This window comes from Balaenoptera ricei, chromosome 8 (genome assembly GCF_028023285.1).
Source record: "Balaenoptera ricei isolate mBalRic1 chromosome 8, mBalRic1.hap2, whole genome shotgun sequence".
Lineage (NCBI taxonomy): Eukaryota > Metazoa > Chordata > Mammalia > Artiodactyla > Balaenopteridae > Balaenoptera > Balaenoptera ricei.
The window spans coordinates 59,918,650-59,930,410 of record NC_082646.1 but is presented as its reverse complement, the minus strand read 5'-3'; the positions used below and the strand labels follow the sequence as shown (position 1 = coordinate 59,930,410).

Genomic DNA, 11,761 nt, shown 5'->3' with positions numbered 1-11,761 from the left:
CACCCAAGACCATGCAGACTTTTATGACAAAGATGGGATTTACAGACCCCTTCTCATGGAGGGCAGAGGGCAGAGGTCCAAGGACTGAAAGACAGGGGCATCTGTGGTCCCAGGGGCTGTATTTTGGCTTTCAGCCCAGGTGCCCCACTGTGCCAGGAATGGGAATGGGCCTCTTCAAAGCTGAACCTCCGCCATGGGGGAGAGGCATCTCCTGGCTGAGGGCCTGTCCCTCCATAGGCCAGGGATCTCAGAAAGCCTCCATGTGGCCACGAAGGGACCTGCTCGTCCCACTGCCCAGTCCTACGTCGGACCAGGGAGTCCTCCCCATCTGCCTTACCATTCCCGGCTGGTTACGGAAGGCACACAGAGCCTGAGTGGGATTCTGGCTCTGCCAGTTCTAAGCTGTGTGGCTCTGGATGGTCACTTTACCTCTCCAAGACTGTCTCCTCCACCACAGTATGAGGACACTTGCCCCCAAGCCCAGTGCTGTTAAGGAAGCCCCAGTGCCATGTGATGCAGGGGAGGGGCTCCACCACCCTGCCACTCTCCCATTCATTTCTGAGAATGGTTCTTCCTCAGTCATGGGACCCGAATCCAAACCCGGCAAGCTCTGTCCCCACCCTCCCACTGACAATTCAGAGATGACACGTGTCAAGATGGCAGCTTTAATCATCTTGGCCAAGGCCCCTCAGGCTCCCTCCGCTGAAGGCCTCCTTGGCCATATACCCACCCCTGACCATGCCTGAACACTTTTCCCAGGTGGCCCCTGCCCTTGGCCACTGACGTGGGAACCTGAGGTCATGTCAGTCTGTGCATCTCCTGGGCGTGGATCCAGCAGCCATGTCAGTCTGTGCATCTCCTGGGTGTGGATCCAGCAGCCCCGAGCCTGCTCTTGCCATCTCCAGCTGCTCCTAGGGGATATGGCTCGGACCCTCTCCCGGGGCAGGGCCAGCGGCAGCAGGAGGCTGGCAGGGGAGGAGTGTCTCCACCACTGTAGCAGGCGTTGCTCCTGGGCCAAGCTTCCTTGTGCTTTGAGGCTGATGGAAGAGCAGAGGTGCTGGGGCAGAGGCCTAGCGCAGGCCCTTGAGGCAGGAGAACCACGGAGAAGGTGGTTTCCTCACAGCACAGACAGGAGGACAGACACACGTGGGCACACGCAGGCTCCACATCCTCCACTGCCGCAGGGGGCATGGCACGGCCCAGTGACCCTTCAAACTTCCAGGTCAGGATGCAAGGGAGGGCCTCCGGGAGTGGACCAGGCCCCGAGCCCCAAACTTCCCAGAAAAAGGAGCCCCAGGCCCGCAGGGGCATCTGAGAGGCTGGCGAGGGGAGCCCCCTCCAAGAGAGGCCATGGCTGACAAGGGGCTGGAGCCAACAAGGAGACTGTGGCGCCAGCTCCCAGAGCACGCTTCTGCCAGCTCTGTGGGCTTCCCCTGTCTCCACATGAGGTACAGGCTGGACAGACGGGTCTTCAGCTAACGCCCACTCTGGTCTGTGAGGGTCGTGGCGTGGCTGCCGCTCCCTTGGGGGCCCATAGGGGAGGTGGTGCTGTTGGCATATGTGTCATAACTGTTGTCCGAACATACAGAGAGCTCATCGGAGACCTCCATGCCGTCGCTGATCTCTGTTGGGCCAGAGGGAGGCAGAATGTGAGTGCAGGAAGGAGAGGGGTGGACAGATGGCTGGCAGATGCGGTGGGAAGGGGTGGCCTGGAGCCACTCCTGGTCAGCCACTAGGAGGAATGAAACCTCGGGTTTCAGGTGTGCTCTCGAGCTTGGCATTCAAGGCCCTTCTCAGTCTCTGCAAACACTCTGGTTGCACTTCAGTCTCCTCTCCCTGGAACTCCACCTTCCAGCCACAGAAAACTATCTGCACCCTCTTAAGCTTGGCACGCATGTGTTTACTCTCCTCAGGGCTTTGCACATATTGGCCTGTCTCCTGGGAGTGACCTCCCGATAACACTTCCTTTTCTTAAAATCTGGCTAAGTTCTTCTCATTTCTGTTTTTGCCCCCAGGCTGGGATGGGGCCTCCTCATGACCACCCTGTTCCCCTCTGCCCCACCTGTATTGTCACCGTCTATGGCCCCCATCGGCTGGAGTACTTAAAGGACAGGGATGAGGTCTGGGCATCAGTGTCCCCAGTGGCTGGTACAGTCCTGGACACACAGCAGAGGCTTAGAAAAGGTCTGCTGAGGGGAGCTAAGCACACCCCAAGGGGACTCAGAGCACCTTGGTGGGGCTGAGGGTCCCTGGAGAGGACCTCTCAACCAGGAGTGGGCAGGGGGTGAGGCCTGCGGCGACTCCTCAGGGCCAGTGATGAGAAGGTGCTAGATGAATGAATGGCCTTTGGCACTGCAGAGAGGCGGGGCTTGGGGAGGTGCAGGACCTGACAGGCCCAAGTGCTGGCCTCCTGCCTGCCATTCATGCTACCCGCCCCTCCTGACTTCCCTGGGCCAGGCACAGTGCAGGAGCCTGGGGACTCAAGGTGCCCTGGACGGGCTCCTCCTTCCAGGAGCTCCCCAGTGTCGCCAGAGAGCTGTGGGAGGCCGGGGGAGGCCCTCCAACCCAGCTTCGGTGCTCAGGGAAGGCTCCCAGGAGAAGGAGGGAGGGTTTTTGAGCGAGGGTAGGAGGAATTAAGTACCCCAAAGGCAAGAATCTGTGTATCCTCAGCACCTATAACAGGGCCTGGCATGCATCTGTTGAAGGAAGGGATAAACAAAGGAGTGAATAGATGAGTGGATGTTCACACAGTCGCTGGAGCTGGCCCCACTAAACCCACAAGCACCCCCCACTGGGCTCTGGTTCACTCGGGCAGCATTTACCAAGCACCCATCTGGGCCAGGCGTGGCACCAACCCTCACAAGTACTCTGTGAGGGGGAGCTAGCCCATTTTACAGAGGAGGAGACTGATGGTGAGGGAGGTTAGGTAATATGCTCTTGTTCACACAGCTCGGGGGATAAGCTGGGATTTGAATCCAGGTCCATCCAGCTTCTAGATATCTCTCAAATCTCTCCTCTCCTGTTTCCATGCCCACAATTCCCATCTGAATTATTGGTTTCCTTGCCTCCAGCTTCCCCTTCTAACCCACCCTCCACACTCGTTAGAGACTGAATTGTGGGGAATTCCCTGGCAGTTCAGTGGTTAGGACTCTGCACTTCCACTGCAGGGGGACACAGGTTCGATCCCCGGTCAGGGAACTAAGATCCCATCCCACAAGCCCTGTGGCGCCGACCAAAAAAGAAAAAAAAAGAGGGATTGAATTGTGTTCCCTCCAAATTCGTATATTGAAGTCCTAACCCCAGCATTTCAGAATGTGACCCTCTTTGGAAATAAGGTCATTGCAGATGTAATTAGTTAATATGAGGTCATTAGAGTGGGCCCTAATCCAGAATGACTGGTGTCCTTGTAAAGAGGGGAACTTCGGACACAGAGATGCATCTACAAGGCAATGGGAGAGGCCAGGACCAGATCTTTCCCTCACAGCCCTGCTGACACCTCGATGATGGACTCTTAGCTTTCAGAACTGTGAGACAATACATTTCTGTTTTTAAGCCACCCAGTTTGTGGTACTTTGTTATAGCCCTACTGTAACAAAGACAAATCTGTCTGTGACCTTCCTGTTATTTCAGAACAAAGCCCAAGCTCCTGACCACACACTTGAGGCCGAAGTGCCTCCCCAGTGCCATCTTGGGGTGAGTCAGCCAGAGGCCCTCCCTTCAAGCCGCGTGGAATGATGTTTAGTTCTTGGTGCCCGGCAAGGAGTGTTCCCTCACTCCCTCTGAACACATGCTGTTCCTGCCTTGAATGCCCTTCCTTCCCTCTGCTCGCCCAGCCCTCACCTCAAACCCATCACCCTCCTACCCTTCCTTCCCATTTCAGCTACGTCACCTCCTCACAAAGTGGGCCCCAAAACCTTCCTCACTGCCCCAGGGAACTCTGAACCCCTCTCTCCTCCTTGCACCCCACTCTGGCTCAGTACCCCCATCTATTACAGCTCAGTGACACCTAATTTTCCATGTATGTGTTTATACAGCTGCCTCCTCCATCAATCTGGGAATGTCAACAGGCAGCAAGCAGGGGTGAAATCAACATTTGTGGGGTCTGTGTATGAACCAGCATGGCAGGATGGTCCTCCAGCCCTCCCCCCACCCCTGCGTGTCACCCTTGCCCACTACCCATGGGGCTGACACTGAGCCACAGGACCTGGAGTTGATGGCTGCATGTGGAGGGGTGTGCATTTCTGTGTGTGTATGTGTACGTGTGCCCCTGTACCAGTGTGAGTGTGAAGCTAGGTGGGTATATTGATGTCTGTGCCGTGTCCCTACCTGTATGTGCTGTGTGTGAAATGTGTGCACACACACCCATCTGCATGTGTGAGGTGCAGAGGACAGAGCCCAGAGCCTGACTCAACCTGTCTGCGGAGCTGCACACCTGAAAAGATGAGCTTCTCCTTCATGATGCTGACGTCCCGGCTGGTCCGGTGCACCGCGGCACTCAGCATGATCTGCTCGGGGTTGTAGCTCCGTATGCCACCCAGGCGCCACCTGCAGAGATGGCCCCGTGGGCATCAGGTCCTTCCCCACCTTTCCTTGGAGAAGGGATCCTGCCCACTTCCACAGACTCTCTGGATTTGGCCTGAGAGACCAGCAGGACTCTTGTCCGACTGTACAGACGGGGAAACTGAGGCCCAGAGTAGGGCAGAGCTGGGGCCTGAATCAGAGTCTGCTGACTCTCAGCCAGGGCTCTCCAGCCCTCTTACCTCCAGACCCCTAGATCTGCTCCCCTTGCCCAGGAGGATGGTTAGGGGTTGGTTAATTATGTGTCAGGTGCCCCCAGTTATACACCTGGACAAATTTGGGGGTGGGGGCTTAGCAGGCATGACTGATGACCCACCCTGGGGTACAAACCAATCTAGGGGAGTCCCAGGTGACGTCGCCTACAGCTCCACCATCAGGACCAGGCTGAGTGAAGCCAGTGAGGAACCCCAGAGAGGAAGTGAAGGAAAGCAGGGAGGGGAGGGGAGACAGCGGGGAGCTTGTCTTATGGGGTCACAAGGCAAGGGTGCTGGAGTGACCTGGGGTGGGGCCTGCTGCTGCTCTGTTCCAACAGCCCTGGAAGAGTGGGGTGCATATTCCCTGGTGGAGAGGGACAGGCCGGAGCGTTACCCCTTTGATGGCTGGGGCAAGGTGGGAGCAAAACTGAATGGGCTGAGAGGTGGGGCTGCATAGGGCGTGCAGGGACCAGGCAGAGCCGGGAGGACTTGGGTTCCTTCGTCCAGCCCAGGGCACAGTTTTTGCTGTTACAGTTCCTCTGAACTAGACCCAAATCCCTGGCCTCTGAACTTAGATTCTTCCTGCAACCTAGACAGAAGGACTCACCGGACCCCCAACCCCACTCAGGGAAGTGGGGAACAGCTTGGAAACAAAAACCCAACCCCCCAGGGCCCGACGCCCTGCTGGAGTTGGTGGAGGGAGCCCAGACTCCACGAGAAGTCAGTTGTTTCCAGATGGGATCAGCACAGCAGAAATGGACAGACAGATGGACAGGCAGACAGGTGGATGAACAGAGCAGACAGACAAGGGGAAAGCAGGAGGCAGAGGGGAAGGCAACCTCTGGCTGGGCTGGCCACCCTACGCATCCTTGAGAACAGCAGTAGGGTCTCTTATTTATCGCTGCGTGCCTGGCACCAACCCCAATGCCTGCTGTGTGGTGGGTGCTGTAAGTATTGTTGAGTGAATGAATGGAAGAATGAGGCCCACAGGGAAATGAACTTCTCCCCCAGGGTCCTGTCCTCCATCAGGCCTTGCCTGACCCCCAGGAAGACGATGATGCCGCCCTGGCTGTATCTTGAGTGGCCCAGCGTGTCTGTGGAGCACCCTGGGGAAGAAGGCCCAGCACAGCACCAGCCAGCACATGTGGACATCTGCCGACTGAGAGGATGGTGGAGGGACCAAGCAAATGGCCCTTTGCTGGGCTCAGTCCTACAGTCAGTGAGCACAGAGTTCCTCCTCCTAGAAGCTGGTCAGTGAAGATGCCTGACCTAGGAGGGCCCAAGGCACCTGACCAAGGGGAACTTGCATCTCCAAGACCAAGGTCTCGGAAATTAACATTAAACCCAGGAGGAAAGTGTCAGGCCCGTGTCTCTGCAGCGAGGTACATCTAGGACAGGAAGCTCAACCACTGGGGGTATTTCCCAGGGGAAAGTGCGGGAGGCTGTGCTCATGGGGGGAGAGCAGTGGGGTGGGAGTCAGAGACAGAAAGTGAAAGAGAGAAAGAGAGAAGAGAGGTGGAGAGAAAGATAAACAGAGTGAGCAATGGGAAAGGCAAACTGGGAGTGGGAGGGCCACAGGTGGCAGGGAGAAACAGGACTTGGTAGGCTGTGCGCCGGGCACCGGGGAAGGCCTTGCCCAAAGTGCCAGGCTGTGGGGGGTGGCCCAGGCAGAGCCCCTCCCCAGAGGGAGACGCTCTGGTGCTGAGAGAGGCCAGGTCAGCAACCTGCAAGGAAATGCTGGTTCCCTGTCTGCGGGGCGGGGAGAGAGCAGAGGGACACACACGGCAAGATGGGGAGAGAGAAGGGAGGACTGCAGGGGAGAGGACGGGAGCAAGGACGGGGAGGAGGCTTCAGGCAGGGGAGGTGTCTGGGAGGGCGACCTGGGCCTAGGGCTCCTCAAGAGGCAGGCTTTCAGAGGGAAGTGGAGAGGGGGCGGTGAGGAGGAGGGAGAAAGAGGAACAGGAGGAGGAGGACCACACCAGAATTACCTGATCAAGTGATAGCTGTGAGATGCCAGAGTGCAGCAGAGAGTGGGGAGGGGGGAGAGAGAGGAGGGACATGCGCCGGATCAGAGCAGTATGGGACAGAGAGAGAACGTCAGTCAAGAGTAAAACTGCAGCCTGCTGCTTCACGGCTGGGTTGGGGCCCCGCCTGGCCCTAAAACCTCCCCAGGACCAACCCACTCCCGCTGCGACCGCCACCCCCAGCTGTCGTCCTGAAGGGTGGGTGGGGAGGCCTGAGCCCGGCACGAGTGCTGTGGAAACCTGTGCCCTGGGTGACATGGGGGGAGACAAGCCTAGAGAGGAGCCCCCCTGGAGCTAAAACTCACCAAAGAGTCTACACAGCAAATCCTGGCCCAGCTTGGCTCTGGGCTCCCGGCTGGGTGCCCATTCCAGAAGCCACTGGGCTCTGGCTGAGGGGGACGGGCTGGGGGCCACAGGGAGGCCTCCTTCTCCCCAGAACAGGGTGGTCTGGTCAGGACATCTCCCGGCCGAGGGCTCAGGACGTTCACCTGGCTGGGGTGGGAGCTGGCCTGTCTCGGGCAGGGAAGGCCACGGAAGGTGGTCAGGGCCTACTCACTTCTGGAGCACGAAGATGCCAACGATCAGGATGAAGGAGATCAGGTCGGCGGTGACCCACATGAGACAGTACTCGTCCGGGGGCTGTGGACAGATGGCCCACGACCAGCTTCCAGTCACGGCTGGTCCAGACCAGGGCTCCAGACCAAGGGCCCATGGGCAGGAGGATCACACGTCACCATCAGGGAGGGGCAGAGGAGGACCTGGAGGGGGCTTGGGGGCTTGAGGTTATATTTTGTAGGAGTGGGCCTGGGGTTTGGGGGTGGGTGTGTGTGTGTGTGTCTATGTGTGTAGGATAAAAGAGATCTGTGCAGTGTTCACTGTAGAGGTGGTGTGTTTTAAACCTAGAGGATGTATGTGCTTAAAGGGGCTTCATGCAAGAACCAAAATATGAAAGACAAATAGATGAATGAGAGGGTGTGACGTGACAAGCAGGTGCGCAGGTGGGTATGTGAAGAGGCATGTGGCATCCGTGTGCATGTAAGAGTACATGTCATTGTAGGGTGTGCAGCGTGGGAGCTTGCCCTCCAGGGGACCACAGAGGGGGGCCCAGCAGGACAAAGCCTGCAGAGCAGCCAGGCCTCGCACCCCCTTGACCTCAGGTAAACTGGGGAGGAGGGGCAGGGGTGGGCCAGAGGCACTTTTTGCTGTTGGTCAGTTCCTGTGGCCTGAAAATCAGACTGTGCTCATAGCTACTGCTGCCAGTCTGTTATTTCATCTCATTCCGAGCTGAGCCTTCAGAGGTTTTAAAAGACAATGGGTGGGTGGATGGAGATAACCACCCAAAACCTAGATCTGATTCACTGACACGGCATCATCTTAGCCATAATGAGACCCTCCATCTGCCTTTCATGACCTCAGGGAAGTGGCAGTGGGAGCACAGGAGGGAGGTCAAGGGCTCCGCAAGCCCCCTGGTTGGCAGAGCTGGGACTGGAACGCAGGCCTGTCTTCAGGTGCTCAGTCGGTCAACCAACTGAAAACTGGTTTTGTTGGCTGTAATCTCTGAGCAGATTTTAATGTTCCCTATTTTTGCCCCGTTGCCCTCTTTTCCCAATGACCTCCCTTCCTTTAAAACAAAATATAATAATCTCCAAACCCCCCAAAAACCCAAGTAGTTGTTTATCTGTCTAGAGCCTTTGGTGCTTTTCCCCATGTGGCTCAGGCCAAGGTTCCTCCTACCCCCCAGACCTTGGTGCAGGCCCCAGAGGTCAGGAGAGTCCTCTTCATGCCTCAAGCCTGTCCCCTCAGGTGCTCCCCCCACCCCTGAGACCTCACCAGAGAGAGCCCGGGTGTGGAGCCTGCCCCCCAGCCCTGGAAGCCATAGGCAGCTCTCTGGACCCCCAACAATCCCCAACTCACCATGATCCAGAGGGGGGAGGGCACCTGGGATAAGGTGTGGGAGTTGTCAGAGGTGACAGACGGGACCCCCGCGCACCACAGCAGGGAGAAGAGCCACGGGGCATTGACCGTGTAGAGGTTCACGCTCAGGTTCCAGGATGCATAGTCCCTGTGGGGCAGGGACAGAGGCTGGTCGGCCCTTTGGCCAGTGTGGGAAGCCTGTAAAGCATGGCCCTTCACAACCTCACGCCGTCCTCAAAACTGTCCCTGGAGGAAGGAAACTCCGCTCTCAGAGGGCCAAGCTCACATACAAACCCAGGTCTGCCTGATGTTCTCAACCTCTCCTCTTTGAACCCTGAGCCTCTGTGTCCAGTCCTCTGGGTGAGCCTGGCAGGATGGGGTGGGCACCTGAGCTCCTGGCGGGACACCTGAGTGTAGCGCAGGTTCAGCCGCTGGATGTGGCCTCTCCGCAGGGTGGCAGCTGCCTCCTTGGAGCCCGATGTCTGCTGGAAGCCGGGAGCCACCTTCTGCACGAAGGGCCTCTGCCTGTCAGGCAGCCACAGGACCTGCAGGCGGGAGAGGAGCAGCCTCTGATTTCCCTTCTGTAAAATGGGGTTAGGGTGTCTATCCCTCGTGGAGCACCTGGAGGGGTTAAAAGAGGCGGGACCTGGCACGCAGTGAAAGCTTTCAGGTAGTAATCACCTCCGGCCAAGGCTGGGAATTGCTTTGGCAACACCTCAGGAAGTTTCCCCTCCAGACCCTAGTCAGGACAAGACCGATAACGCCCCAAATGTCAACTACTGTGCATGTGGCCACCAGCGTCTAGTGTGCTGTCGTAGTTGGTATCGTATTTTTCTGATCCCCAGGTATCATGTAGGTAACACTTCATGGAAGTACCATGTTCCGAAGAATCTGGCCCTGCTCCTGCCCTTTGAACGTTTTATTTTTTTTCCTTTGTACATTTTAAACGACTTTCTTGTTTCCCTCTTGGCCCCATGATGACCCTGTCAGGGAGGCGTGGGGCATGCTACCCTCATTTCACAAATGTGGAACCCTGAGGTCTGGAGAGGGGACACAGTGAGTTTACCTCTTGAGCGGGACTCCAGGCAGGCCTGGTCTCCCTGCGGGTGGGGCAGGGCTGGGCGGAGCTCAGCGCCTTGGGGACAGAGCTGGGTGGGACTGGGCTGCAGGGCCTCACCTGGTGCTGGGGGAAGCCCGAGCGCAGCAGGGCCTCCAGCGTGACGTTGAGGAAGCTGCCGCGGTAGGGGTGCTCCCGCGGCGGGTCACGCAGGTTGAGCAGCAGTGTGGCATTGCCCTTGGCCAGCTCCAAGAGTTCCATTAGGCTGCAGATGGACTGGTTTTGGGCCTCCCTGTGGTCGGACGGTGACAGGGAGCTGGCCGTCCAGAAGGGGTCCGTCTGGCAGAGACAGGGACACACGTGGTTGTCTCACCAGTCCTATGGAGCCTCCACATGCCTTCCTGGCTATGGAACTTGGAGACGACTGAGCTGCCAGTGTCGGCTGGTGTGTGCAAGTCAGGCACATTGAAGGCTGGGGCCCTGTGGGACCTCTAGGAGAACCCAACCATAACCTCTCTATCCCAGTCTGCTTGCCAAAAGAATGATTTGCTTGGAACATATCTCAGACCCCAGTCCATTTTTCTCTCAGTAGTGTTTCAGACCAGCGAACCAACTTCCTCTAGAGTTTTACAGTGTTAACGATTTTAACTATTAACTATTATAATCAAAATCAACTTCTTCTGGTAGGGGAGGCAGAACCAGAACAAGTAGTGACAGCCATGATATCTGGGCTGCAGTGGCAGGAGCCCAAGGAGGCGGCCAACCAGCCTGGCTGTGAGTCAAGGAAGCTCGGCGTGTGAAGGTCACCTGAGCTAAGGGCTGCCCCTGGCCCTCTCCATGGAGTCCCTGACCATGCTTTCCATGCCTAGGACTGGGACAGGTGCTGCCAGACCTTCAGGAACCACTGGCCAGCATTGAGCCTCTGCAGCAGGGTCCAGTTGAGCATGGAGGCGGGCCTGCGGGCGAGCTCCGGGAATTCCTCCTCCACGTTGGTGGTGCGGCGCAGGGTGGCGTCGTGCATGAGGAAGGGCACGCCGTCCAGGCTGTGGGAGGGTGGGGCCACGGAGTCAGTGCCCACCCAGGTCCCTCACCCGCTCCTCCCACACGCTCCTCCCCACCCACTTACACCAGCCCACCTAGGGACCCAGGCCCGCTCTGCACGTCTTTGGGCCTCAGGTTCCCCATCTGCATAGGGAAGTCAGTGGGCGGTAGGCAAATCTCTCGGTTCTCTCTGAGGGTCAGATGGGGGTGGGCACTGCTGAGGAGGGAGGGCTGAGTGTGTTCTCTCGGCAACCCTGGGAGGTAGAGGCTATCTCATTTGATAATGGGGAAACTGAGGCTGGAGACAGAAGTATCAAACTCAAGGCCTACCAGCCAGTAAGTGGCGGAACCTGGCTTAGAACCCAGTCCCTGTGATGCCATAATGAGAAGAGTGCAAATGCAGGCCCCTTTGACAAGTTCCACCCTGCTATCATCCTGGTCTACCCCACTGCTGGGGCTGCCAGTATCCCCATAAGGTGCCTTAGCGTGAAACAGTAAAAGGCACCTGTGCTCCCCCTCCTCAAGGCATTTTTCTACTATCTGCTAGAAAGCTTTGATAAATACACAATTCTATAATGTCTACAATGGGAACGGTATCCTCACACTGTGGTACCCCTGTTCAGTACCCTGCCCCCCTCCCCTTCTCAGACATGATGTTATCAGATCTGTATGGACACTTCTTGCCCTTTATACAAACACATACTTATATATCTACATGTAGAAATTGTATAGATCATTTTTATGTGGTCTTTAAAAATATAATTGACATCACCATGAACGTATCACTCTGCACCTTGCTGATTTCACTCATCAGAGTGTTTGCGCTCCATCTTGCTGAGCCATATAGATCTAGTCTTTCCATTAAGTGGATCTGTGGCAGGACTCCAGGTCCCTACCTCCACCCTGCTTGAATCAAGTGTCTGTTTTTTTCTCTATTTTATATCCTGGAGTAT

At 57.1% G+C, this 11,761-nt stretch overlaps 1 protein-coding gene across 5 annotated transcripts in view; it reads right to left on the bottom strand.

Annotated features, from left to right (window-relative positions):
• Positions 1-651: 651 nt before the first annotated feature.
• GDPD5 (glycerophosphodiester phosphodiesterase domain containing 5) overlaps positions 652-11,761 on the bottom strand; it is a 96,895-nt gene continuing 85,785 nt past the window's right edge. For all 5 annotated transcript variants that reach the window (XM_059930785.1, XM_059930788.1, XM_059930787.1 and 2 more), the window contains 7 exons: positions 10,660-10,810; positions 9,888-10,106; positions 9,098-9,255; positions 8,711-8,858; positions 7,353-7,435; positions 4,433-4,545; positions 652-1,624 (listed from right to left, as the gene is read on the bottom strand). In XM_059930785.1, the coding sequence (XP_059786768.1) occupies positions 1,476-1,624; positions 4,433-4,545; positions 7,353-7,435; positions 8,711-8,858; positions 9,098-9,255; positions 9,888-10,106; positions 10,660-10,810 (1,021 nt within the window). In that variant the 3' untranslated portion in view covers positions 652-1,475. The remainder of the gene's footprint in view (positions 1,625-4,432; positions 4,546-7,352; positions 7,436-8,710; positions 8,859-9,097; positions 9,256-9,887; positions 10,107-10,659; positions 10,811-11,761) is intronic.